Source organism: Choloepus didactylus, chromosome 8 (assembly GCF_015220235.1).
Source record: "Choloepus didactylus isolate mChoDid1 chromosome 8, mChoDid1.pri, whole genome shotgun sequence".
Classification (NCBI taxonomy): Eukaryota; Metazoa; Chordata; class Mammalia; order Pilosa; family Megalonychidae; genus Choloepus; species Choloepus didactylus.
This window is the reverse complement of record NC_051314.1, coordinates 125621353-125648867: the sequence shown is the minus strand read 5'-3', so window position 1 is coordinate 125648867 and position 27515 is coordinate 125621353. Positions and strand designations below refer to the sequence as shown.

Here is a 27515-nt window from a genome sequence, read left to right as displayed (position 1 = left end):
GTCTCCTTTGTCCTTTTTGAGGCAGCCACAGGACCCTATCCCTTATGCAAAAAAAGACCAGGAGCAGGTTTCTAAACAACACATCTCTTACTATTTTTACTTGAAAAAAAGTGTCTTGCATACTAGGCTGTCACAACCTCAAATAACAGCTCCCTCCCTTCCTTTGGGTGGCTCTGCAGCTGGTGAACTCCCCAGGTCTTAGGAATTTGGGGGTAGGGGCCCAGCCTCACTGGCTTTAAATAGCTGGTCCAGGCCAGCAGTGGTCCTCTCCTCCCCTCAGGTAGGGGTGGCAGCACAGAGGTCACTGGTAGAGCAGGTAGCGCTTCATGGCAGGGGGCAAGGGCAGAGCAGACACCTGGCCAAGCCGGGTATCCCCCAGGGTGTGGCGCACACACAGGCGACTCAGGTGCAGGAGAGAGTGTGGCTCCGCTGGGGGAGAAAAGGAAGGGAAGGTGAGTAGGGTATAGTCAGTGGCCAGTCATCCTCAAACTACAGGGGCCTACCCAGGTTTCCTTCTGCTTTCTTGTTCCAAGTCTGCCCCCACTTGGCCAAGAGGGAGATCTAAGGCACCCCAAAGTTTTGCACCTGCTCTTGGGGTGCATGGTATTGCAGCTGGAATTCACTCAAACCCCCAGCCAGCTATGGATAAAGCTCTCGCCAAGGCCTTCTCAGCAATGAGCCAAGGTGGCTCTGACTGGTGGAGCTCGTCCAGACTTTGATTCCCAAGAGGCCTCCGAGCTAGGGCTGCTGAGGTGAAAGGAAGGACGTCTTTCACCCTGGGCTGGAGACTCTGCAGCTGCAGAGAACAGTTACGGTCCAGCCCCAACCGTTCCCTTGCAGCCCTGCCCCAGGGCCCCATCTCTTTGCTCTCAGCCCCAACGGCTCTCTCTGTCCTGGGGTTTGAATGAGGAAGGAAGTAGGTATGTGTCACACACAGGTCAGAACCCAGGGAATGTGGTACACACCCGAGGTGCCTGCTACACTGCCAGTCCTCTCTTCCTTTTCAACCTGTACGCCTAGCCCAACCACCATTTAATCCTTGCACCTCTTGCTCCAGGAGTTGATACCTCCTGTAGAGCCCTAATCCCTGGAGCATCTCCCTCTATTCTAACCAAGAGAGCTTGAGCAAATTGCTTTTCCAAGCCTTGGTTTTCCTCTACGGCTATTCAGAGTTTCAAATTAGATAACAGCTGTGAAGCCCTTTAGCCATGCCTGGCACTGCGTAGGGGTAGGAGGCAGGTCTGATGAAGATCTACCGCCTCTGCTCTTGTCAGACATTGAGCACCCATCTCAATCCACTCCCACCAGTGACAGGCCCCTCTCCCCAGACCTGCCCCAGGCCTCACCTCTCCTTTCGCCCAGGTAGCGGATGCGGACCTGGCACTGGCCCCAGACAGCACTTACTGCTGGATAGAGGGTCCTGCCCTTCAGTCCACGAAAGGCTGGCCCCAGGTAGGTGCCCCCAATAGCATAGCCCAGAGTTCCCTCCTCCATGTCCAGAACCACCAGCAGCCTCTCCGGCACCTCCAGCTGCTGACCCTGGGGTCCAGCTGGGTAGTGAGGGGCGCCGGGACCCTTGCTTTGATGGTACAGCTTTCCCCTACCAATGTCCCAGCCCCACGACTCGCTGTTGCTGCCCAGCAGCGCCGCATAGTGGTCTGTCTGCAGCGGGGCGAGGGCCGTGGCCACGCCCACCACGGCATGGGTGCCCCTCTGCTCAGGGGGCCAGCTGATCTCCCAGGCGTGCAGGCCCCTCGAGTAGCCCCTTTTCCCCCGGGCCCCATCAGTGCTCTGGGCCACAGGTCGACGCTCAAAGCACAAACCCCCTTCCTTAACCTCGATGTTCTCTGAGCAGTCCTTGGGGTTCCAACCGTGGCGCCGTTGGGCCCCCAGGTCAGGAGGGGACGCAGACAGCAGCTCCTCCAAGCCCTCGGGACAAGAGAGGTCAGGGTACAGGGTCTGTGGGGTAGGGGTGCTGCTGCTGCCCCCTGCCAGGGCCGTTTGGCCCATGGAGGTGAGGAGCTGGAGGACTCCCCGAAAAGAGTCTTGCTACGGGGTCTCTCTTCTGAAAGTTGAGCTCTAGTTCCGGGCTGATCTGGAGGAGAGTAGAGAGAGAAGGGGGTCCGAATCGCAGAATCCTGGCGGGTAATCCTCACCCGGGCGCCCCATCATCCCACTCGCTCCCCTCTAGCCCCTGTGGGCTTTGCCCACTGCCCCTGTTCTTCGCGCCCGGGATGCTTCCAGGCCCATTCCTCATCTTGCCCTCGCCCCATCTGTCCCGAGTCTCCCATGATTAGCGCGATTTCGTCCCCTTTAAGCCTCACCATGGACACTCCCGACTGTCCTCCATGACCGTCCCGTGCCCCCGTCCCCGCCTCCGACCGTCGCTCGGCTTCCCAGCCCAGGAGGTCGCCCGGCCGTCGGAAGGAGCCCAGCCGCACGCAGCCGAAACGCGCGCCGGGCGCAGACCGCCGGCCGCTTCCGCCCCCAGCCCCGCCCCCAGCCCGCGCCCCGCCCCGCGGCCCCGCCCCCGCGCGGAGGAAGTGCACCCGGGCGATTAACCCTCTCGTCGCCGCTTCAGACCGCGCCCCGCCCCTGCGGGGATCCATCCAAGCTGTTAACACTGAGATCGCCGCCCCGAAGGCCCGTCCCGCCCTTAGGCCCCGCCCCCGCGGGAAGACTTCCCGGGCGGTTAACCCTCTGGTCACCGCCCCAGACCCCGTCTCCGCGGGAGGCCCACTGGAGCGGTTAACTTTCTCCTCCCCGCCCAGCTGTTCTCACCGGGAGGTCCAGGTTCAGAATTAACCCTTTGAAAACGTTGTCACTGTCTTGGGATCCCGGGGATCTATTCACCGTCTTCAAGCCTCTGAGCGGCCTGTGGGCAGCCAACTTCGGAGTCCCTCGGGATGAGGGGCAAGGGGCCCAGGAGGGGCTTCCATTTGTGCTGATACATATCAGTTTCCATTTCCCCGAGACTCTGGGTTACATTTCTGGGTTGGTCCGTTTCTGCCCCGGATTGTGGGTCAGCTTGTGCCATGTCTGTGTTTCACGCTCTAAGCTGTGTCACCGGTCTCCATTATTGAGCTGTTGGTTTCATTTGGTATAGTGCGAGAAGCTGTGCCATTAATTAGTTGTGTGAGGTTGCCAAACTTCTCTAAACCGGTTTCCTCTTGTGTAAAATGGGAATAATGATGGTACTTACCTCACAGGGTTGTTGTGGAGTTGAAATAATCCATGTAGAGCATTTAACCCTGAACCTAGTACATGGTACCTACTCACTCAACAGAGCTATTATTGTTTATTAACATTTACTGAGTGCTCACTAGATGGGAGGCAATATAGTAGAGTGGTGAAGGGCACCAGTTGTGGAACCAGACTGACTGGGGGTGTTCTAGTTTGCTAATGCTGCGGAATGCAAAACACCAGAGATGGATTGGCTTTTATAAAAAGAGGGTTTATTTGGCTACACAGTTACAGTCTTAAGGCCATAAAGTGTCCAAGGTAACACATCAGTAATCGGGTATCTTCACTGGAGGATGGCCAATGGCGTCCAGAAAACCTCTGTTAGCTGGGAAGGCACGTGGCTGGTGTCTGCTCCAAAGTTCTGGTTTCAAAATGGCTTTCTCCCAGGATGTTCCTCTCTAGCAAGCTTGCTCCTCTGCAAAACGTCACTCACAGCTGCACTGAGTTCCTTCTCTTTGAGTCAGCTCATTTATATTGCTCCACTGATCAAGGCCCACCCTGAATGGGTGGGGCCATGCCTCCATGGGAATATCTCATCAGAGTCATCACCCACATCTGGGTGGGGCACATTCCAAGCAAATCTAATCAGCACCAAAATGTCTGCCCCACAAGACTACATCAAAGATAATGGCATTTGGGGGACACAATACATTCAAACTGGCACAGGGGGTGAATACCTGAAGGCCAGTATGCACGTAACTGGTGATGGGGAGCCACCGTCGGAGAGGAGCAGGAAAAGGACATTGCCAGGAAAAGCTATTTCCCTTGAACCAGGACTGGGAGCAGGGGCGGGAAGAGCATGTCCAGCAGCCCAGGTGACAAGTGTTAAGAGCCTGAACTAGGGCAATAGAAATAATGATGAAAAGAATTCAAGAAACATTGATTAAATTGCGAGATTTGGTTGTCATTAGATGCTGAGGTGAAGGAAAGGAAAGAGAGAAAAGGGGGTTTCTAGCCTAGAAGACTGGGTTGGAAGGTGCCACCTCCAATGAAGATGGAGATGCTGGAAAGAGGTACAGTTGGGGTGAGGAGGGCAGGGAGATGGTGAGTTCAATTTAGAACATGTTTTTGAGGTACCTGAGGAATAACCAGATGGAACCATCAGAACACACTTGGAAAATGGCCGGTCTTGAGGTGGTGCAAGAGGCCTGGGCTGGAGGTAAAAATTTTGGAAGTGTCAGCCTTTAGTCAGTAGTTGAACTGTGAAAATCAATGAGGGAACCCACAGAAAGAGTGTAGAGTGAGAGGTGGGTCAAGAGGATATAGTTCAGAAGAAAAATTCAGGTTTGGACACTTACAAGATTTTCCTGGCCAGAAGTCATGTGCAAGTCTTGGAGAGGAAGCAGGTGTGGGGAGTGGTAGGTGGGAGTCCAGGCTGTAGGGACTAGACTACCACTTTCTGAGGGCCAGGATTATGCTACAAGTTTCACATGCTCTGGGGATAGAAGATGGGGTAGGGAAAGGTGACAATTATTTCACATAGTCAAAAAATGACCCTTGAAAAAACCTAGTAGATGGGAAAAAATCCCATCTACTACATAACAGTATATGTTAATTTTGTGTAAGAAAAAATATATGTGGTAGTGTATTAGGTTTCTGTAGAGATACAGAACAGGAGATATCTGTAAATATGAGATTTTACAGAAGTGTCTCACACAACTGTGGGGATGCATGAGTGCAAATTCCATAGGGAAGGCTGCAAGCTGGCAACTCTGATGAAGGTTTTTAATGAATTCCCCAGGAAAGGCTGGCTGGCTGAGGTAGAGATGAATATTCTCTTCTGACTGCTGAAGTCACCACTTCTCCCTTTAAAGCCTCCAACTGATTGGATTAAACTTCTCTCACTGCAGAAGATGCTCCCTTTAGCTGATTGTAGATGTAATCAGCCATAGATGCAATCAACTTATTGATAATTTAAGTCCATGAAATGTCCTTGCAGTAGCAGCCAGGCCAGTGCTTGCTTGACAACTGGGCACCCTTACCTGGCCAAGGTGACACATGAACCTAACTATCACAGGTAGTATGGATACAATTACCTAGAGAATAAAATTTTGCAATGATTTAATTAAAAAGAATGCACACTAAAAGGAAGCTGTAAACCCTGAACGATGAACACCTCTCAGTCATCCAACCTGGATATTTCTTCCAGTCTACGAAAACAAAAACGCTACCATGATTGTGGATAGAGGCCTATGATGAATATTAGCACAGGATCCATATAACAACCAAGTGGCAGAAGGCTTGAGGGACAGAGAGGAGCCTAACCACAGCTGGCTCTGGTTCAGCTTGAGAAATGGCACAGGCTCAGCTACTGCTGGTTGTTTAAAACATGGTATTCACCAATTGTTGCCACTGAATCTTGAGCTGCTCAAACATATGTTGATTAAGTGCTCAAATACTCCATAATGCTACAAGTAATTCTAACATTTAAACTTTTTTATCAACGTGTAACACATAAAAAGTATACTCATCTTAAATTGCTCAATGATGTTTTACATATGTATACAATTGTGGACTACCACCCAAAAGATCAAGATAAAGAACATTTCCAGCATCTGGGAAGGCTTCTTGTTGCCCTTTCTCCTGATGATACACTCCTAGAGGTAACTATTTGACCTCAGTGTTGATTAGTTTTGCCTGTTCTTCCATTTCCTATCAATGAGACCATATAGTACATACTCTTTTGTGTCTAAATTTTTTCAACATTGTCTGTGAAATTCATGTTGTTGCATGGAACAGTAGCTTGTTACTTTCATTGTTGGACAGTATTCCATTTTATATTAATACCCCAATTTATTCTATTATTGACGGACATTTGGGTTGTTTACAGTTTTTAGTTATTATGAAGAAAGCTACTATGCACATTATAGTGCAAGTCTTTTGGTGGACCTAGGCATTCATTTTTGTCAGGTGCATACTCTTATGTGCAGAAGTGCTGCCCCATAGGAAATTACAAATGTATAGAATTAACCACATGTGATTTTCAGGTTTTTCTCCATGCGGGATTTGACTCGGAAATTAAATCATTCAGGTATTTTTCAGCATGGAATACTGCAGTAAATATATGAAAATTTCAACCAGTTGTCTCTTCCTGTTCATCATATCTTTATCTTATCAATTTCTACTGTTTTTTATTAGTGTGTCTCTGTGGCTCTTAAGAAGTTCTTCAATTTCTTCCTCAAAGATGTCCATAAAGCCACCATGATCCACTTGCTAGGCCATTTGAGCAATGAGTTTCACTTCTTTGTCGATAGAAAACCTTAAAATCCTAAACCCATTATTTCCAACCTGTGTCGACTGATTCAGGCTTCATTGCTTCCATTGTCTGTTTAATATAAATGATGCAACTGGCACTATTGAAGGACTTCCAACTCAACATCACATTAAAATTAGAGCGGGAGTCAAGGAGGAATCTCAGCCTCATTAGTGTGGCTTCGAAATAGCAAATCATGCTTAGATCAGCAGACTGAAGGGTGGAGTGATATTGGGGAGAGAAAGACTTTGATGTTATTAGGAGCCCACTGGAGCACCTCAGGGTGATGCTGTCCGTGGTCCTCCATGCTAAAGCCAAGTCTTTTCTCTTTGAGATTCTGCTGGACTAATCAGGAAAAGTGCTGCAATCACCCAAGACTTCGCATTTGATTAATAAGGCACGGGCAGATTTTTGGGGGAGTGGGACACAAGATTTGTAGCTCTGTAGAACATGTCTGACTTTATTAAACACAGAGCTACATTGCCACTATGGGGGTGGGGGGTGGAGAGAGGGAGAGAGGGCAGCAGTGATAAAATCAGTAATTGCTTTCAAACCAGGGCCTTGTTTGGAAATCTAGCAATTTCTAGTTTGGAAATCCAAACGCAGTTTCCCCCGTAATATACCTGTCTCATTACATTCCACAAGGTAGCCTGTTTCACCAATTATTTTTTAAATTAAATCATAAGTAGGTTTTACTCGAAGAATAAGTGTTTTATTATTTTGGAATATTTTTATTCAGGGAAAAGACTCCTGTGAACTTTAGTAACTATTTGCCTATGGTTCTTTGGGATATTGGTTGGGAATTTTTGAATAGCTACAGATGCCAAGACAAACTCACTTGTCACCCAATTGGCTTTAGTTTGAAAACTTGAATCAAATAGGAGAATAATCTCAGAAAATCTCCCTGATGCAAAATAATTTTCACTTCAGTTTTTGCCTCAATTGTTATCTCACTGATTTTTAGACGTATCTCACGCACTTTATTCAAATCACATGAAGGCTAAAGGCTTTTCGTTATAATTTCAGATTAAGCATTTTCCTAACTTTATCTTCCTTTTGGCCTATTCTGTGTCTCTTGTTGTTTTTTTCGCCAATTTTACCTCTGAGTGTACACACTTTTAAAGAAAGAAGTGAAAGACAAAACACTTGCATTATGTTTTTATCAGTCTTTTAAGACTTGTTCAGAAACTTTACTTGATTATCTATATATCACATTAAAACAATCTGCCTCTGCCTCCCACATCAATATGGATAAAGAAGAGCTTGTGTTCAAGATTCTAAATGGGCTCTGTTAATAGTATATTGGGAATTCCTGTTTTACAAAGTGCTAGCAATTCGTATTTTTAAAAATTTATTTATTTTTTTAATTAGAGAAGTTGTGGGTTTACCAATAATTTTTTAAAATACCTCTGGGTATGTTTTGCTGCCTGTTCCTCCATAGACACAGCCTCACCAACCGCTTACACGTTCTTGGAGGGCTGAAGTGGTTTCTAAAATTGTTAAGCCATCCCTGGCTGGTTTTGAAATCCATACATCCCAACACTGTCTTCCCTGGCAGAAGGTTTGAACCGTGACTTCAGACCAAAAACTTTTTTTTTTTTTTTTTTTTTGCCATGTATTGCCATTGTTAGACACACTTCTGGTTCATGTCTTCTAACTAAGTTTAGTGCCCTTTCCGGCTTCATCAAATATTTATCCCACGAACTTTGCTGTCACTGTAGCAGTTGCACGAGCGTTTTTATGATCTGGCTCCACAAGTTTCTTGAATCTTGATTACGCATGCAAATTCTTGAGGCCCTATTTGTGTGCTGCATTGGAAATGGTCACGCCACCCCTCCCTCAGTAAGCTAGTTTTTCTCCCAGCATTTAAAAAGATCCAACTTGGTTGGATGCCAGTCGAAGTAGCTGGACTGCCTTCAAACGGGTCCTGTTATACGGAAAGGAGGTATCTTAAAACACTAGAATCGCAGCCTTACAAGATGTACACGCTGAAGATACCCAGGAGAACTAGGGCCAAGGGAACCACATATCCCAGTCTTCCATCTCACACTCGCGTGGAATGTTGGCCGGGCACCTCGTGCCCTAATTGAGCATTGCTGAAATCAGGTTAAATGTGTCATGAAACTCCATCATATCTCATTTAACCCTACAACAAAGATATCATACCAATTTTTACTGATTCACAAACTGAGGCTTAAACGGCTTAAGTTAAACGGCCCACAGAGACAGCACACGGCATCAGTGTCAAGCCTCAAACCTAAGGGCACTGACTCCTAAACCCGCATACGGCGAGAAAATGGCGACTGCGAAGGCAAACAATACGTAAACCTAGGCGTCCCCGCGCAGCCCCGCGGGCTTCTGGTTACATAACGGCTACGAAGCCCGCGGCGGGCCGGAGGCTGACTGACGCCGGCCCGTTGGTCACGTGAGCAGTCACGTGAGGGGCGGGGCGATGGTCGGGCGTTCCCTACGTGCCCCGCAGCGGCTGCATCTGTAGGGGGGTCTCCGCCCAGCCGGTTCCGTGAGCCTGTTGGGCTGCAAGACAGGCAGGAGCCGGCAAGCCCCGCCCCGGCCAGCCTACTCCTGGCGCCTGCATTCGCGTCTGGAACGTTCTGCTCGGGAGCAAAGGCTCCAGGGCGGAGGCGAGGACCTGCGGGCTTCAGAGGGGGTGTGGAAAGGACGGAGGGCTTGGGCAAAGCTCATACATAATTCAGCCTCACACCCCGAGTTTCTTTACTTTGCCAGGGCTAGATTCCACTATCCCAAAATGTTTCTTTTCTTCTCCATCCCCTCCTTCCTTCCAACCATCACGATGGTTTTGTCTTGGGATCCTCCACTGGCAGAGAATCGTTTTGTTCACCCTGGACGAGGGAGGCCGAAAATAGGAGACCCCCAGGTTACCTTAGAAACTGGGCAGTATAATAACCACTCCCCTTTAAACTCGGACAACCCCACCTGGATTAGTCGGAGTCACCAGAAGTCTTTCTTGCTAAATCTAATGCCCTTTTGTTTATAAAAAATACTATTTCAACGTTTTCTAATTTTCTGTATCCCACAGAGCTACGCTACTTAAAGTGTGGTCCATGGATGAGCATGGATATCTCCTGAGAGTTCCCAATCTATATTGTAGTAAGATCCTCGGGCAATTCCTATGCATATTTAAAACTTGGGAAGTAATGCTACAGAGTACTCATTGGAAGAGCAAAGATATATCTATAAGGATTTTTATTGTAACATTATAATGTTTACAATTTTTTAAGAAGTCAAAATCCATTAACAGGAAACCGTTGAAAATTACAATATATCCACATAATGGAAGACAAAACAACTATAAGAAAAGAAAAAGTAGATCTATGTTTAGTGATATGAAAGATGTCCAATTCTCAGTATTGGATGAAAAAAATCCAGTTGATGAACAGTATGTATGACGGATATCATGTTTGTTTTTTAACTACTAATGTAGATTGAATCCTTGTCAACTAAACACAAAAGAAAACCTTCAATGGTTCCCCACAACTTTCCGGATAAAGTCCAGATTCTTGAGTGTGATCCATCTCCATTTGCTGCTCCTGTCTCACCGCCCCCGCCCCCGCCCCCGCCCCTCCCATCTCCCTTGCACCTGCTATCCTAGATAGCAGAACCACTTGTTCTCCTTGCACAGGCAATGGGCTCTTTCTCCTCCAGGCCTTCACACAGGTACTTCTGTTTGGAATCTCTGCCCTGCTTCACCTGGCAGGTCTTGGTGCAGCCTCTGAAATGGCTTGGCTGTCCTGACCCCCACCCTGGGTCATATGTACACCCTCTGTACCCAACAGAGGTCCACATTCAAGTTCATCTGTAAAATGAGAATTTTAGCTCTGACTTCATTCCTTTGTCAGGAATATATGGTAATACATAAGATAGGGAAGGTGTTGTACTGCCCTTGAGTGCTCAGCATTTAGTGTGATGCAGAGTAAACCCTTAACACGAGTATGTTAAATGATACCCTCCTAATCTCTAGACCACAACTTTTCCTCCCACCTAAGGTGTCTTCCCTTATCTTCAGGCCAAGGAAAATCACATCCTTTCCCCTTTACTACATCAAACCACACCATGTGGGTTTTCTCCTTCTCTGTACTCCAACAAAACAGTAACTTTCCTCTGAATAAGACTTCTAACTCTTCCGGGTGCTTTCATATTTACTCTTTCTTTTTCCTCCCAACAACTTTAATAATGAGGAAACTGAAGCAAGGAGTGGAAGGGGCAGAGAAGTGTTTACTGAGCATTTTCTACACATTCTCTCTTTTCACTCCAACAATCCTTTGAGGTGGACATTTTTATCCCCATTTCACGAAAGTGGAAATTAAACACTTCAGTAAAATTATATAATCTTCAGAAGAATACACAGCTGTTAAGTGGTAGAACTGGATTTTGAACCCATTTTCTCTTTAAAGCCCCTGCTCTTTCCATGACACCATATAAACAGATTTGTCTATTAACTACATTCCCCAAGATGGACAGGGCAGGTGATAATATGTCCAGACTTCCAGCCCACAAGACCACTTTGCCTGATATATAAATTCTGTACCACACAATTCAACAATTGATCACTTGATATTTTACCTTGTTATCTGTTTTATCTATGTTAGAATCAACAAGATTGGCAATATCTCCCTTCCCCGAGGCAGAAATTGTGTCATATATATTTATCTCCCTGGGCCCCAGTTTTCTCTTCTTTAAAATATCTGACAGGCCTGTTATGGAGATTAAATATCACTTGTCAAGGCATCTCACACAATGACTGGCTCAAACTCTCCGTAAATGTTTGTTGCATCTCAACCTATCTCTTTGTCACCTTCTTCAATAGTGCCCACTACTGAAGAAGCCTGAATGCCTGGGCTTGGCTGTATCAGTTTTGTTGATTGATTATTTATATAAAATGTTGGGTGAGGAGTATTTCGGTGGGCAGATGTTGTATTTTCTTCCTTCCTACCCACCCCCTCTCCCCGAGGTTTGCATCAGGCCAGTCCAGGATATGAAGAGGAGGGAAACACACATCGGCTGGGTTTGGCAGTCTACAAAGTACTTTTAGCGTATGCTATACTAGATCCCTGTCAGTTGGTATAGTTGAGCCTATTTTAACGTTGAAGAAAACGGGGTCTTAGGGGTCTTAGGTAAATTGCTAGTAAACTGCAGCTCTGCCAAGACTCCTACCCAGGTGTTAAGGTACCTGGACCTGGGCTCCTTTCACTGCAAAAAGCCACCTTCCAAAGGGCTGCCTGAAAAAACTAATGGGCGGGGCCTATAAGAGGGGGGAGAGGAGACCACTTACCTTGGTATTTCTTGCTCCTTTTCCCTCCCCTCCTCTCTCCTTTGCCTCAGGAGATGAGTTTCTTCTAAATTCACAATACTTCCGCGTTGTGGGTGTCGGGTCCCTTTAAGCCCTGGGTGACGCAAGGGCTACCCCACCTCCTCCCGGTGCGCTGTTCCCAGGCCCTGCCCACTGGTCTACGCTCTCGGCCAATAAACGCTCGACGCCCTCTCCGCCCCTCATCCGGGTTCTTGGGTTTAGGAAGTTGGCCTCGTAACCTAGCAACTACTAATCCACCCCTCCCGGGCGAATATTCTGTTTAGTTAGTCGTAGCTGTCAGTTCAACCGTCGCCTGCTGCAGGAGCCAGTTGTACCGCCCCATGTTGCCATAACAACAGTACACAACCCCTCCTTCCCCGGCCCATCTTCCAAAACAATCTTTCCCCCTTGGGGCCAAGACCCTCTTCAGTACCGCTTCTTGTTGAGCAGCACCAGGGTCTGCACCCTTTTGCTAAGGGAGATTGGGCGGGAAGGCTGGAGACTGTGTATCAGGCTGGCGGCCCAGAGGAGTGAAGTGGGGCTAAGTGGGGAGGGAGAATTAGAAGAAATGAGAGGGAGGGGAAGTGAGGATAAAGAAGTGGAGAAAGAGATTGATCAACAGGGAGACTGGAGGAAAACGTGGCTTAAGGAGGAGGTGGGGAGAATAGAGGAGGGGAGTCCAGAGAGTTGGAGCCACAGTGAAGGGCAGAAAAGGTCTTGGGGGTCTGGGAAGGCATCCTGAAGGGAGAGGTGTCCTTGATGGGAAGTAAGTATGAAGTGGAGGTAGGGAGGCAAAATGAGATGGTCACAGGGAAGAGGAAAGGAGGGGGTCAGGGGTGATGGGAGGTGAGAAAGCTGAAGGTTGGCAAAAGCTGAGGCATTCCTTCTTTCTCAGGACGAGGACTGAACTTGATCTGACTCCAGAACCTTCAGCGGGGAAGATGTCAGATGAAGACGATCTGGAAGACTTTGAGCCAGACCAGGATGATCTTGAAAAAGAGGATGATGAGAAGGAGACAGAGGAGGGGGAGGAGGACAGGAAAGAGAGGGAAGAGTTCTCTGAGGAAGTGAGAGCTTGGAAAGGGAGGGTTCCTAGAACTAAGGGAGAGAGAGGGCTGGAAAGGGATGCCTGATTCCACTTTCTCCTGCAGTGGTTACCCAACCCCCTCACAGAGGACATGATGAAGGATGGGCTTTCTTTGCTTTGTAAGACAGGCAGTGGACTGGCTCACGCCTATGTCAAGTTGGAGGTCAGAGAGAGGTGCGTTTGTGAGGGACCAGAAGATTGTGAGAATTGTAGGACCCTGACTCTGTTCCCACCCTCATTCCTGGGGTTTTTGGCTGAGAGTTTGGATCTCTCTCATCTTTGCTTAGTGGGTAGGGAAGGATAGATTTTATTTTTCTGGAGCTCTGAGCCTCTCTGCATCAGAACTGGCTTAGGGAATGGAGACAGAGTTTGGGGTGGGGGTGGGGGTTCCTGCTGGACTCCCTCACTTGTCCTTCAGCGTGTCAGCTCTCTGCCTTCACAGACACCAGGTCCCTGCCACTGTTAAGAACCCATCTGCCTGGACGGAGGTGACGGTGGCACGTTATTGTGAGAATGACTGGCAGTGCTGAATGGTGTGTGGGTGTGGTGGAAAGGGGAGGTTTGGGGTCATGTATGTTGCTGGAGGGAAGGTTGGATGTTGAGGCATGGGAATGTATAGTGTGGTGGATCTTGCGGTGGACAATGTCTGTGATTAACTGCACAGATATTAGAAATTTCTTTCATGAACTAGAACAAACGTATGACACTGTTGCTAGAAGTTAATAGTGGAGGGGTATATGGGGAGAAAGTGCCTATTTCAAACTATGTACTACAGTTAATGGCGTTTTAATGTTCTTTTGTCAACAGTGGCAAGTACTATACCTTGGGTGGGGGTGGCGTTAGGGGTATGGGAGAATTTGAGTTTTCTTTTTTCTTTTTGTTTCTTTTCTGGAGTAATGAAAATGTTCTAAAATTGATCATGGGTATGTATGCACATCTATATGATGATCCTGTGAGCCAGTGATTATATACTTTGGATGGTTTTATGGTGTTTGAATATATCTCGATAGAACTGCATTTTTTTTAAAAAAAGAACCCATCTACCTACTCTTCCCCTCCCTGCCTCTCCCTCTGTTTCCCTTTTTAATCCATCTCCAAGTTGCCCTCTGCTTCAGCACCTTTGCCCAGTTCTTGCTGGGTTCTTGACCCTGACCCTGGCCCTTCCTCCTTCTGCCACCTCCTAGGGATCTGACAGACATCTACTTGCTGCGCTCCTACATCCACCTGCGCTATGTGGATATTTCTGAGAACCACCTGACAGACTTGTCCCCACTCAATTACCTCACCCACCTGCTCTGGCTCAAGGCTGAGGGCAATCGGCTGCGGAGTGCCCGGCTGGATGAACTGCCCTACCTGCAGATTGCCAGTTTTGCCTATAACCAGATCATTGACACTGAGGGCATCTCTCATCCTCGTCTGAGCAGCCTGGATCTCAAAGGTGCATCCTGCAGAGAGGCTGCAGAAGATTCTTTCCTTCCTAGCCTGGGGCCACAGAAGTGGGCGGTGTGGTCCTTGGCTGTGCCACCCTGTAATTTGCATTCATTCATTCAAGAGGATACTCATTGTGATATTTACTATGACAGTTCAGCATGCTGGAGATATGGTAGTGAACAAAACAAAGACAACCCGTGTAGCTTATATTTTAATTGGGGAAGGCAGATAATTAACAATAAACACAATAAATAAGGAAATGTGTAGAGAATGTTAAAAGGAGGTAAGAGCTATGGAAAATATAGATTAGGGTAAGAGGAATGAGGGGGAGTGGGCACAGGTGGCAACTGCAAACAAGTTGGTAAAGACAGGCATCAATGAAAAGGTGACATTTGAACAAAGCCTTGAAGGAGAAGAGTTAGATGTGTGAATTGCTGGGCACACTCCATTCACTCCACAAGGGCTTAGGTGGACATTTCTATCAGGCCCTAGGACTACCAGGCCACTTGCTAAATCTGGAGCTGCCCCTCCTCATTATCCGTTCAGCATTAGAGGGTAAGGATGATACAGAGGATCCCTGAAAACCAGGCTCTAACCCAAAGAGCTCATGGCCCTCTCCTTCCCCAGGGAACCACATCCGCATAGTGACAGGTCTGGACCCTCAAAAGCTGAACAACCTGCACACTCTGGAGCTTCGGGGGAACCAGCTGGAAAGCACCCTGGGAATCAACCTCCCTAAGCTGAAGAACCTTTTCCTGGTAGCCCACTGGGTCAGAGGGTGGTTCTGGGAAGAGGGCACTGTCCCGGGGACTTGGACGCCTGGTTTCTAGGAGGCTCAGCCATTGACTTAATCATCATAAGATAACTAGTATCATTTACTGAGCCCTTACTTGGTACCAGATGCTATGGGGATACAAAATTAAAACAGACAAGGTGCTTGCCACCTAGCAGGGCTAATACAAATTGTGTGGATGATACAGAGATAGTTTGCTTTGATACAAGTAGCAACAAAATGTGTCATAACTGAGGTACAAACATCAGGCTAAGAGACACTTAAATGTTTAGTCTTAGACTTAAGCTTCTTTACTTTAGGATAGGGCTGTAGCCACTTCTCAGTGGAGGAGGGGGGATCCTGGGCATGGGGGTGGGTTGACGCATCCCCTCCTTAATCAGAGGTGGCTTTGGTGGTGTGGCTGGCAGGGGGTGACTGCTGACCTTTCTTTGGGATGGCAATTCTTCCTGGACTTCTTTACTCTCCCCACTGATCTTACCCACCCCCACTCCTCTCCCTCTTTCCTTTTTGGATTTCCTCTTTTGCTTCATCTCTTTCTGACTTTTCTTCCTGCCCTATTTCTGCTCTCTCCTCAAATGTATCTACTTTGTCCTGGAGTCTAGGCCCAGAACATGCTGAAGAAAGTGGAAGGCTTGGAGAACCTAAGTAATCTTACCACCTTGCATCTTCGAGACAACCACATTGAAACTCTGAGTGGCTTCTCAGGGGAAATGAAATCGCTGCAGTACCTTAACCTGAGGTATGCACCCCTCCATGCCCCAGCCTGCCCCTATTCCTGACCAGTAGCAGCTTTGGATCCCTCCATCCTTCCCTGGTCCCAACCTCCCAGTCCTAGCCCACTCTCAGATTCTCACCCCATCCTCCATACTAATCCTCACCCCTCCTTTCCTTGCTTTCTTCTGCATTCCATCCTAATTGTCAAACTAAGGCCTTTATAGGTGGGTTGAAGCATCCCCTGAATCCTTAATTCATTCTCTCTACAATAACTGAGAATGTGGTAAGTGTTGGGATTTGTGCTGTGTTTGTAGAACATCTAAAAAGATCAGAGATGGTCCTTTGTCCTTAAGGGGCTCACAGTCTGACTTCAGCTCTATTTTCCTGACCCCACCCCCATATAAGCTCCCAGTGCCCTTCTCCATTTCCTGGGCCCCAATTACCCTTTCCCTTTCCTGCCTCTCTTCCCCCAAGCCCCACCTGTGAAGGATGGCCCCTCCTACTTATAAAACTCAAGATATGCTGACATTTGAGGAGAGAAGAGTATTAGAAAGAAAATCTCCAGATAGAGTGGCACTGGGGATTTTCTTTCAGCAACTTTTCTCTGGTGGAGGATTTTGTGTTTTTGTCTAAGCAAACACATAAGGAAACGGCCTCCTTTCCTAGTCAACAAGACCAAATCTTCATGGTTGGCAATGGAAAGAGAATCTCCAAGTGGGGAGAGGTGGATGTACCTTGAAATCCCAAGGCTGGTCCTTGACCCCTGGGGCAATCTCTTGCTAATTAGCTGTGCCATGTTGGCCAGGTGCTGCTCTCCCCAAAACTGCCTAGACAAGGATAATGGGCCCTTCCTCAGTTGCTGCTCTCTGGGAATGTTGGAAGCAAGTGGGGAGTGTTTGGGGTTGTCCCAAAGACTGGGAAGTGCCTCTGGGGCCAGAGGTGCTAAACAGCCTGAGGTGCACAGAGCAGTCCAGCACAGAATTCCTGTCGTGCTCCCGCTGAGAAATGATACGTGAGGTTTAGCACCTCCACTGAGACCAGGTTGAAAGATATAGACATGATTTCATGAAGGCTTGAAGACAAGGACATGAAAATAAACAAGAATATTAAACAATGAAGCACATTAGGAGATGAGGCTTGTTCCTCCTGCTGGGAGGCCCAGCCCAGCCCTAGCTCTATGTTCCTTCTCGTGGGGAACACCAACATCGCATCCACCACCTTGAGCCCATGTTTAGATTCCAGTTCCTTCTCCATTGGCCTAAGTCCTACTTTCTAACTTCTGACTAGGTGTGACTGATGCAGAACAATTCTGTCCCTGCAAGGGAGATGTTCCCCTTCCTTCTCAACTACAGAACAGGGCTGGGGCCTAGTTTTGCTTCTCCAAAAGGATAAATGCAACACATTCCAAAATATAATATGACACTGGGGATTCCTTGAAGGGTGGAAGCAAGACAGCAGTGGGGTTGGGCAGCACCTCTGCAGCAAACCTGGCAGTGCTTGGCAGGCCAGTCCATGGGGACAGTGTTTCTAGGGACACTGGAGCCCAGAAGGAGAGTCCTCCAGAGGCCCTGTTCCTGCTAGGCTGTCCCCAAAGCCCATTATTCCTGGCAAACTCTTCCTGACCTCACTGGCAGGGGAAACATGGTGACCAGCCTGGGGGAGCTGGCCAAGCTGCGGGATCTCCCCAAGCTGCGGGCACTGGTGCTGCTGGACAACCCATGCACAGATGAGAATGACTACCGCCAGGAAGCCCTGGTGCAGAATGCACACCTCGAACGGCTAGACAAGGACTTCTACGAGGAGGAGGAACGAGCTGAGGCTGAAGAGATCCGTAATAGGCTGAAGGAAGAGCAGGAGCAGGAGCCTGAGCCCGAGCCCGAGCCCAGGCACTACCAAGACCTGGACCAGACATTGGCTTAGAGGCAGCTCTTCTAGCCTTTGAGGATAGTAAGGAAGCGGGCAGGGAGGCGGGAAGTGGAGGCCGAGGGATAAGCTGATAGGGGAAGAGAAGGCGCTTCAGGAGGAGGTAGGTGAGGAATTGAGGGAAGAGATAAGTCAAGGAGAACGCTTGGAGAGACCAGGGTTAGGAGTCAGGGGATGTCTTAAGGTGAGGAGAAAGGACCAGAAGGTCCTGGGAGAAACTGAGAAGAGCCTTAGGAGATACAAAGGAGGCTAGAGGTGTAAGTGAAAAGACTCGAGATGATAGGTCTTGGGGATACAGAGTGAACATCAGCTAGCACAGGACAGGCCCATGGCAGTGGTAGAGGAGAGGGGTTCATAGTAGTCTATGAGGAACACAGCTGGGCCTAGGAGAGAAGGCAGGAGAGGAAATTTAAAGCTAAAATTAACTGAGGCAGGACCCAGGGGTGGGGGAAGAAAGGAGAGCAGGGTGAAGCAGAAAGAGGTGAGGGGATAAGCCCAGGGAGGTGTGGCAGCTGCGCAAGTCAGGTGGGGTCAGAGGCAGAGATGGCAGGCAATAGGGACTTAGAGCTTTACTCCTGTCTTCTTTCTCCAGGAGATCAAAGACACAGGCCCCAAGACCTGGCACGACCCCTAGTGGGGGCCACCACCCTCACAACCTTCTTCAGGGACAGAGGACACCTTCTTTTGTCCCCGAGCTGGGAATTCACCACAGCCTGTGGCCCAGGCTCTGTGACAGGCACCTGACAGTTGGGCAGCCTGTGGGGAGCCCCAGGCCTGAGCTCTGCTTGGAGCCTCCGGCCAGGGCCGCCCTGGGGCAGTCTGGTCGGGAGCCAGGCTCAGATGGGCCAAGGGAATGCTTGTAGGGTTGGCTGGGGAGAAGAGCAGCGAGGTCCGGGGAGTTCCGACCAGTTCGATTTTCAAATAAAGAGATATTTTGATACTCTTGAGTCTGACCCGGTTTGTGAGACACGGAGACTGTCATGGGTTTCACTGGCAGTGTGGGTCAGGGTATCGGGATGGCTGCTGGGTAAGGCTGTGCCCATCACTTTCGAGTGGGTTGCGGGTGCGTATGCGCGCGTGCCTGTGCGGAGCATGGGGATCAAGCCCTGGGTGGCTCCCAGCCACCCCCCATCTTCTCCTCCCACCCCCACCCCCACCCCCACCCCCACCCCCAGCACCGGTTCCCCACCCGCGCTCCTACGTGCGCCTCAGTCCGCGGCTCCTGACTCATCGGGGGCTCCGGGTCACATGCGCCCGCCTGGCCCTATTGGCGCCTTCCCCGCCCGCCGCCCGGGAGCCGCAGCCGCTGCTGCCGCCACTCCCGCTCTCTCCGCTCCGCCGCCGCCGCCGCCGCCGCCGCCGCCGCCCGCAGAGTCCGCAGCCGCGAGGTGAAGCCCTGGCTGGGCCTTGAGCCCCTCCCGCCCCCTGCCCTGGCACCGCGCCCCCGCTCCGCCCCTGGCCCTCGCGCATCCTCACCCCGCGGCGCTGCGCACCTGCTAGGTCCCCCGCTCCTGCCCCCGGCATCCTCCTCCCGGGCCTCCTCCACAGCTCCTCTCGGGTCCTGGCTGGCGCCCCCTCCTCATTTAGGCGTCGGCCCTCTCCGCACCTGTTTCTCTCTAACTGCGCGCTACTCCCCAGTTCCCCCTTCTCCTAAGTTCGGGGTCCCTCCAGGCTGTGCATGTTATCTTGGCACGTCCGCTTGACTTTGCATTTGGGGGGAATGTCTTCTCTCATCCTTCCTCTATTCCCCAGGCTTCCTCTAGACTCCCCTCTCTCCCTCTCCTCCCCCAAGTCGCCCCTCTCCTAGCCATTTCCTTCTCTCAGCTGCATGGAGGAGGGATGGGAGGAAATGGAAATTTGCTGGGGCGGGGGTGGGGGTTGAGGGGAGAGAGGGGCCCCAGTCTTGGTCTCTCCTCCTCCCTCCCCAGATTCCTGTACTGCACAGTCTCTCGGAAAGAGGAGAAACACAAGCTTGGGAGAAAGGCTGGACTGGGGGCAGAGTCGGGGCAGGCTGGGGTGTTGAGTGGGGGTGGGTTGGAGGGTTCTCACCCCACCAGAAGGAGAGGCCCAGGCTGCCCAGACAGCCCATCCTCTTTCTGCCTCCAAGGAGAGGGGCAAGCCTGGCAGCCATTCCTCTCTGAGGAGATTTGGGGGAACCCCACCAGCAGGCTGCTGAAGCAGGGCGGGCGAGGGAACCACTGCTGTGCCCCGCCCCCCTTCTCACTGCGGTGTCCTCCCATCACATCTTTTACCCTGTCCTCTGCTGCAGTGACCTCCCCCTCCTCACTGCATTGACCTTCTCCCCACCCCATGGGGAGGGGGGGAACCCTCCTCTAGCCCACGACTGCAGCCAGCTCCTCCCCAACCCTCATCCACTGCAGTAACCTCTTTCCCCTCCCTCCCAGCCTCTGGCCCCACCCACCGATCTCAGGCCCCACCCCTCTAAGCCTCTAATCTTCCTTCATCCTTCCCAAGGAGATCCCAGCCATCATGTCGATAGAGAGGATCTGGGCCCGGGAGATCCTGGACTCCCGTGGGAATCCCACGGTGGAAGTGGATCTCTACACAGCCAAAGGTAATGGATGGGGCACCGACCTTCCCACAGAGCCCTCTTCTCCACCCCCATGGTGGGTTCCACCTGGCCTGGGATGGGAGACCTTCTTTGCTACCCAGTGGGGCTGGGGGGCTGGGTTGTGGGACGTTGGTGCCTCCTTGTTCAGGAGGGTCAGGATAGGCAGGCGCGTGTGTCCTGGTTTAGTGCATGAGATACACCCAGCCTCTGTGTGTCTGCGTGTGCACCTGTGTGTGTGTGCATACGGGTGCTGCCTGGCAGGCAGAGCTGTGTTTCTGTGGGTTCCCTTTTGCGCATGTGGGGTCTCAGATGGGCAGACGAGGAGGCCACTGCTTGTGCATCAGGCTCCGTGAATATATATGTATGTGTGTGTGTGTGTGTGTGTGTGTGTGTGTGTGTGTGTGTATGCATGCATGCTTGTGTGTTAGGGAGCAGTGTGTGGAGAGGGCTGGATGTGGCTGGCAAAAGTTCAGGGCTGGAAGACTGAAGGAATCCCTGGTCCAGCCGTGTCCTTCTCCTCCCTCCCTCCTTATTCCACGCTCCTCTCCCAGGTCTTTTCCGGGCTGCAGTGCCCAGTGGAGCCTCCACTGGCATCTACGAGGCCCTGGAGTTGAGGGATGGTGACAAACAGCGTTACTTAGGCAAAGGTGAGTCCCCTTCTCTTCTCCAGACTCTCCACCCCTCAGCTCTCCCTCACCCGGGTCCCCAGCCTTCTTCTAGCATGCCCCTGCCCCACCCCCTGTGCTCTCTCCCCCCACTCCCCCTCCTCCCGACCTGGCTGGCCTCTCTGCCTCTCCCCAGGTGTGCTGAAGGCCGTGGACCACATCAACACTACCATCGCACCGGCCCTCCTCAGCTCAGTGAGGCCTGCTCTTTGCTGGGGATGGCAGGACCAGGGGCTGGGAAGAAATCCTGGATTAGGGTTGGAGGAAAAGGAGAGAGAAAGACCCACCTCTTGGGAATCATGGTTACAAGTAGAAGGGGGGTAGAGAAGACACTGCCCCTACTCCCAAGGCAGGGGGTTGGGGGGTTCAGGTCCCCTAATCCAGACAGCCAGTGTCACAGGGCCCTAGGTGGCCAGGGCTAGATGTTAGCCTGTCTGGGAATGGGGGCAGGGTGGGGGGACTCTGCCTTAGGGCCCAGCCTGCATCCTGGCCCCGGCTCATGGGGGACTCTGCCCACAGGGCCTCTCTGTGGTGGAGCAAGAGAAACTGGACAACCTGATGCTAGAGTTGGATGGGACTGAGAACAAATGTAAGCGGGGGCTGGGAAAAGATGGGTAGGCATGAGGGAGGGGACATACAGGGCAGACGGAGACATGGGGAGCCTGCACTGTGGAGGAGGGGTGGGGGGGGCTTCTTCAGAGGACTAGCCCCTCTTCCATCCCCCTCCCAAAGCCAAAGCAAGAGAAGTTGAGTTTTAACTGCAGTGGGAGTGAGCGATGTTAGTCAGAAGGAACAATTTTGCAGTGTAAAGAGGAGGAGCTGGTGTGAGGCAGCCTGTGGTTGCTTCTTGGGGGTGTTAAAAAATAGGAGTGCTCCCTGCCCTTTCCAACCACTGCCGCCTCCCCACCTCATCCCTCTCCCTTGCTCTTTGTAGGGGTGAGTGGATAAGAATAGTGATCTCTGGAAGGTTCTATTGCAGGGGTGGGAGGGAGAAAGGGTTCTCCCTCACTGGCTTCTTTGGGGGACCATAAGTGGAGAGGCTAGGGCTGGAAGAGAAAGAGGCCTTTTTTGCTCAGTGCTTTCCTCTTTAATCTCCCAGCCAAGTTTGGGGCCAATGCCATCCTGGGTGTGTCCCTGGCCGTGTGTAAGGCAGGGGCGGCTGAGTGGGAATTGCCCCTGTATCGCCACATTGCTCAGCTGGCTGGGAACTCAGACCTCATCCTGCCTGTGCCGGTGAGCTTGCCTCATGCCCTGCCTCCACAGGGCGTGGGGGAGGGAGGGCCCTGTGGGGAATGAATGATGGAAGGAAACTGAATCGGGGCAGCCAAAGAGAAAAGATGGGACAGGAGGCTCTGAGTCTGGGAAGCTGGCAAATGTGGGGGTGGAATGGCTTTGGGACCTTGAGTTAACACTCCCAGGGCTGAAGAGGGAAGGGCTCTCTGACTCCCTCTGAGTCCCTGTGGCTCTCTAGGCCTTCAACGTGATCAATGGGGGCTCTCACGCTGGGAACAAGCTGGCCATGCAGGAGTTCATGATCCTCCCTGTGGGTGCCGAGAGCTTTCGGGACGCCATGCGACTTGGGGCAGAGGTCTACCACACACTCAAGGGGGTCATCAAGGACAAGTACGGCAAGGATGCTACCAATGTGGGGGATGAAGGTGGCTTTGCCCCCAATATCCTGGAGAACAGTGAAGGTGAGGCCAGGAACCATACACCCAGCTCTGTCTCATTCTCTCCTGGGACATCAGGAAGGCCCACACACTCCACCATGTCCTGAGGAGTATAGGGGATGTGGGGTGGGAGTTCTGCAAACTCCAAGAAGTTCCAGCTCCTGAGTGGGTTCCAGAGGGCCTGCCAAATCCACATGTAGCCTTGGGAGGACTGCCCAGCCAGATCTGTTGGCATCTCTGAGTTCTCGTGGGAGCCCTGGGAAGGCTGGGAGGTGGTCTTGGTGACCTGTGGGATCCATCCCATCCTTTAATGCCACAGGATTCTCAGTTTGATGAGATGTACCCAAGTCCAGCGAACCCATCCTAAATCACTCCGCTTCCTCACCCCAACCTCCTAGGTCTCTAGGATCCCTATTTTTTTTTGTGCTCTGGGAGAAACTACATAGTGAATAGAAGCCATATAGGTGGTTAAGAGCCTGGGGCCAAATTGCCAGGATTTGAATCTTGCCTTGGAGAGTTGCTGGCTGGTGATTTTACTTACTTTTAACTACACTGTGCTTTGTTTTTTAATCTCTGAAATGAGAATAATAAGTGTCTACGTCATGTCCTCATTGTGAGGATTAAATGAGATCATATACGTAAAGTGCTTAGGCCATATAGTTAGCCCTCAATAAATAACAACTATTAAAGAAAAAAAAATTCTTACCAGCATCCCTTTCCCCTCCTAGGAGATGGCCTGAGATAACCCCAACAGCCTTAGCCAGACGCCCCCCACCCCCTACCCCGTAACAGTCCTCTCCCTCTACTCTCCTTCCACCCCTCCCGTTTCATCTACTGTGTCCCACCCCCAGCCCTGGAGCTGGTGAAGGAAGCCATCGACAAGGCTGGCTACACAGAGAAGATTGTCATTGGCATGGATGTCGCAGCCTCAGAGTTTTATCGTGATGGCAAATATGACTTGGACTTCAAGTCTCCCGCTGATCCTTCCCGATATATCACTGCGGACCAGCTGGGGGCCCTCTACCAGGACTTTGTCAGGGACTATCCTGGTGAGGACAGGGGGTGTGGGCAGGGGGAGGGTCAGTGGGCAGGCAGGGACATGTTGGGGCAACTCTGGACCATATGGGAGTGCTGACTCAGGGGCCAGGAGGAGGTATCCTAGGAAGGACCTGAGAACCAGGGATAGGGTGAAGGAGCCGCCTGCAGAGACTGGGATTTGTAGGTGGTGTAGGTGAACCTGTTTTATCTGCTCTGGGTTCTGACTAAAATCATGGGCTCTGATGCTCCCGGACCATGAGGGAAGGAACCAGGGATGGGGAGAGGGTGACTGGACCTAGCAGGGCATGTGACTGGCACATTTCAAGATCTTTGGTGGCTTTGTGGATGTGGATGGAGCTGGGACTGATGTGTAAATAGAATAGAAGGCTGAGGATGCACTGAATTACCCTCATGTCTACCAAAGGCTCCTACCCCAGGATGGAGGTGATTGGTCTCCATCTTCCTGGAGACAGATCAGGGGAGAACAGACATAAATTACAGAAGGAAGGATTTAGATTAGTTAATGAGGAAGCCCTCTCTGGCATTGAGAATAGGGAAATACAAACGTGAGGAAGATTCTGAACCCTTCTTCTTGTAAGGTTTCATGAACTAAGAATTGGTTAAGGTGGGTTCACTTCATAGTGGGGCAAGGATGAGCAGGCTGTTAGCCAGAAGACCTGGACATTTCAGGGAATCAAAGGGGGTGGGTGGGTGGTGGTTTCTGTCTGATGCAGAGACCAGGGAGGAGCAATGGCCCCCTCCCCACCTCCCTGCAGTGGTCTCCATTGAGGACCCGTTTGACCAGGATGATTGGGCTGCCTGGTCCAAGTTCACAGCCAACGTAGGGATCCAGATTGTGGGTGATGACCTGACAGTGACCAACCCAAAGCGCATCGAGCGGGCAGTGGAGGAAAAGGCCTGCAACTGTCTACTGCTCAAGGTCAACCAGATTGGCTCCGTCAGCGAAGCCATCCAGGCGTGAGTGACTTCTGCCCTTCTCGCATTCAGCCCCTGTTTCTCCAGGTCACCTCTTGCAAGGGTCCCCAGCCTAATCCTGCCCAGGGAGGCTGAAGAAAGTGGAGAGCCTGAAGTCTCTCAATTCTGCTCCCTTCTCAAACAGCTTCCCTCCAGATGTTTCTTGACATAGACCAATGTCAAGGCTGGGATGGGAGTGCCCAGGGTGAGGGGTGGGGGTCAATGAGCTGGTGTATGGATGCAGGTGCAAGCTGGCCCAGGAAAATGGCTGGGGGGTCATGGTGAGTCATCGCTCAGGAGAGACCGAGGACACGTTCATTGCTGACCTGGTTGTGGGGCTGTGCACAGGCCAGGTGAGTGGGGGCAGCCTGATGAACGGGAGAGAGATTTTTGTGGGATGGATTGGTGGGTTTTAGCCTCAGGTGGGTCTCTCCTTCCAGGTGTTTGAGGGCATCAGGAGAGTTTCTTTTTTTTTTTTTAAATAGCATGGGATTATTTTATATTAAAGGCCTAGAGGACTCCACTGAGGAGACAATGCCAAGGTCATAGTGTTGCTTGGTATGCACCCAGCAGTATTAGAGGCTAGAAGGTTTGCTTCCTCCTGGGGTCTGTAGTGTTCTGGCTGGCCTGTAAACCTTGAGGTCCCTTGGCTTTCTTGCTGACTCCTGCTTCTCTTTTAGGGGAGTTTTGAGAGGGTCTAAGTTTCCTTTCGAGAGATAAAAGGGCAGCCACTGAGCTGCATATCTTTTGGGATGTTTCAGATCAAGACTGGTGCCCCATGCCGTTCTGAGCGTCTGGCCAAGTACAACCAGCTCATGAGGTAAGAGAGCCTGGGACTGGGAGTCAGCGGGTCCAGAGGGCTGAAAGCCCTGTTTGTCCATCTCCAGGGCCCAGGACTTCAGTCACAGTAGATAACCAGAAAATACTCATTTTTGAATGCGGGACTTTCTGATGGCCTGATTGACTGATCCCAGAGGTCACATGGGAATGTTCACCCTCGGGCCAGGACACAGGAGCAGGTGGCGTGAGGGGGCTTGGAGGCCAGGAGGGACCTCTTGCTTTCCTGATGTTTCTCTTCTGGCTCATCTCTCAGAATTGAAGAAGAGCTGGGGGATGAGGCTCGCTTCGCTGGACATAATTTCCGCAATCCCAGTGTGCTGTGATCCCCGCACTTGCCTGGAGACATGGACCCTCTCTCCCAACCTCCTTGAACCCCCGTCTTCCTGGCCTGATCTGTGATATTTCTTCCCCTGAGACACCCTGAGCCCCAGGGGCCCAAAACTGTCCTAACTGCCCCGGCTGCTCCTTGGCTTGCCCAGCCCCTGGCTGTCTCTGCTCTCCCTCCTTTCTGGGCCCCACTCTTTGGGTTTCCACACACTCTACTTCTTTCCTTCCTTTCTATTCTCTTTCCTCACAAACTGGAAATGGGAATGAGGATTACAAGGGGATCCAAGGAAGATGATCAGGGTCTGTGATGGGTGCATCAGGTTTGACGTGGTAGGGTGTTTAGAGACGGGCCATGTGTCACTTGTACTTTGAGTGTGCTCCATGTGTTTTCCCTGTTGCATGTGAAGCCATGAACTGCACTTACTGCTGAGGCCTAGGTGAGTGCTGGGTGTGTGGTAATGCCTAGTCTGAAGTGTTAGTGTGTGTATGTATGTTAAGTATTTATTTATTTTTCATTCATCCCATTAATTATTTATTTCCTCATAACTCCATGGCCTAAAACTGGCCTGACGTGAAGGGATTAAGTGTCTATATATCCTGTGGCTGTGGACCCCAACGTGACCTGGGGTGAGAGGTCTAAGGGCCTCGATGGATGTCACCCCCACCTTGACTGAAGCCTGGGTGGGTCCAGAGGTGGAGTCATGTGCCTGTAAATCTCTCCCCAGCCCTAGGTTCCCTTTCTTCCTCCAGCTGCACGAGAGCAACGAGAGCAACGTCTTCCTCCCCCGTGCCATGTTCCACAGTTGTCACACCTCTGTGGCGCTGAAATGAGCACCACCATTAAAGTCTGAATCACAGTACATTGTTGTGTCTGCGGAGTCTTACTCTAGTGCATAGGAGGAGAGAGAAGATGGAGCACCTGGAAGTTGGTGAAACTGGACAGCAGAGCTGGGGAGGGGCACAGAAAGAGGAAGACAAACCCAACAGATATGGCTGAGATGATGGCACTGCCTACGCCACCCTGGCCAGGTGGGCCCCCCAGTTACCCCTGCCTTCTCAGCAGTAAGCCTAGCCCCAGGCCCAGGTGAATTACGGGTTCTTAACCTGGGGGTCCAAGAATCCCAGAAAGTATAAAAATTTGGGGTGTTCTTTTTTTTTGGAGGAAAGGGGCTCAAAGTGTACTCAGATTCCCAAAGGGTCCTTGACCAAAAAGGGGTAAGGATATGGACTGTAGCATCTCTCATACTGGGCCCCTCCCAAACAAAATCTTGGCTGGTTCTGGGGTGGAGCAGGACTGTGTGGCCATCCCTCCCTGCCAGATGGAGAACTGGGGAGGGAAGGGCGGTACCATGGGTTTAGGGGAGACCACCAGTAAGCTGAAGATTCAGGATCTGAAGTGCTCAACAGGCCCCGACTGGACTGGACTGTAAGTGCCAGTGTGTGGCTAGAGACCCCCACCCCCACCTCAATAACTCCTCAGCTGCTGGGGAGACGTTACTCTCTGCTCCCCAGCACTGAAACCCTAGCCTGGGGGTCACCTAGGGGAAGAACTCCCCGCCCTCCCCAGCGCCTAGGATCCCTGCAGGTAGGGGCTGCACATGGGGAGTGTGGCCACTAGAGGGAGCTGAGGTCCTGCAGGATACCTGGCTGGGGGT

At 51.0% G+C, this 27515-nt stretch overlaps 3 protein-coding genes across 4 annotated transcripts; 2 read left to right on the top strand and 1 right to left on the bottom strand.

The window, feature by feature from the left end:
• Positions 1-68: 68 nt before the first annotated feature.
• On the bottom strand, positions 69-2462 carry SPSB2 (splA/ryanodine receptor domain and SOCS box containing 2). Its single transcript, XM_037847682.1, has 3 exons — positions 2325-2462; positions 1347-2095; positions 69-429 (listed from the first exon to the last, which is right to left on the bottom strand). Exons 2-3 carry the CDS (start codon positions 2008-2010, stop codon positions 302-304), a joined length of 792 nt encoding a protein of 263 aa, XP_037703610.1. The 5' UTR covers positions 2011-2095; positions 2325-2462; the 3' UTR covers positions 69-301.
• A 9746-nt stretch (positions 2463-12208) lies between these two features.
• Positions 12209-18713, top strand: LRRC23 (leucine rich repeat containing 23). 2 transcript variants are annotated; one of them, XM_037847591.1, is made up of 8 exons: positions 12209-12282; positions 12721-12892; positions 12977-13086; positions 14097-14350; positions 14971-15101; positions 15739-15875; positions 17485-17797; positions 18366-18713. In XM_037847591.1, the coding sequence occupies exons 2-7, from the start codon at positions 12767-12769 to the stop codon at positions 17768-17770; spliced, it is 1044 nt and encodes a 347-aa protein (XP_037703519.1). In that variant the 5' UTR covers positions 12209-12282; positions 12721-12766; the 3' UTR covers positions 17771-17797; positions 18366-18713. The 2 variants fall into 2 exon arrangements, with proteins under 2 accessions (XP_037703519.1, XP_037703520.1); XM_037847592.1 differs by lacking the exon at positions 12209-12282 and adding an exon at positions 13355-13400 and having other exon boundaries at positions 12752-13086.
• Positions 18714-19022: 309 nt separating this feature from the next.
• ENO2 (enolase 2) lies at positions 19023-26720 on the top strand. The gene is made up of 12 exons (XM_037847590.1): positions 19023-19161; positions 20249-20348; positions 20897-20992; positions 21147-21205; positions 21530-21599; positions 22110-22243; positions 22482-22704; positions 23532-23729; positions 24495-24696; positions 24938-25046; positions 25455-25513; positions 25787-26720. Exons 2-12 carry the CDS (start codon positions 20264-20266, stop codon positions 25854-25856), a joined length of 1305 nt encoding a protein of 434 aa, XP_037703518.1. The 5' UTR covers positions 19023-19161; positions 20249-20263; the 3' UTR covers positions 25857-26720.
• Positions 26721-27515: the final 795 nt, after the last annotated feature.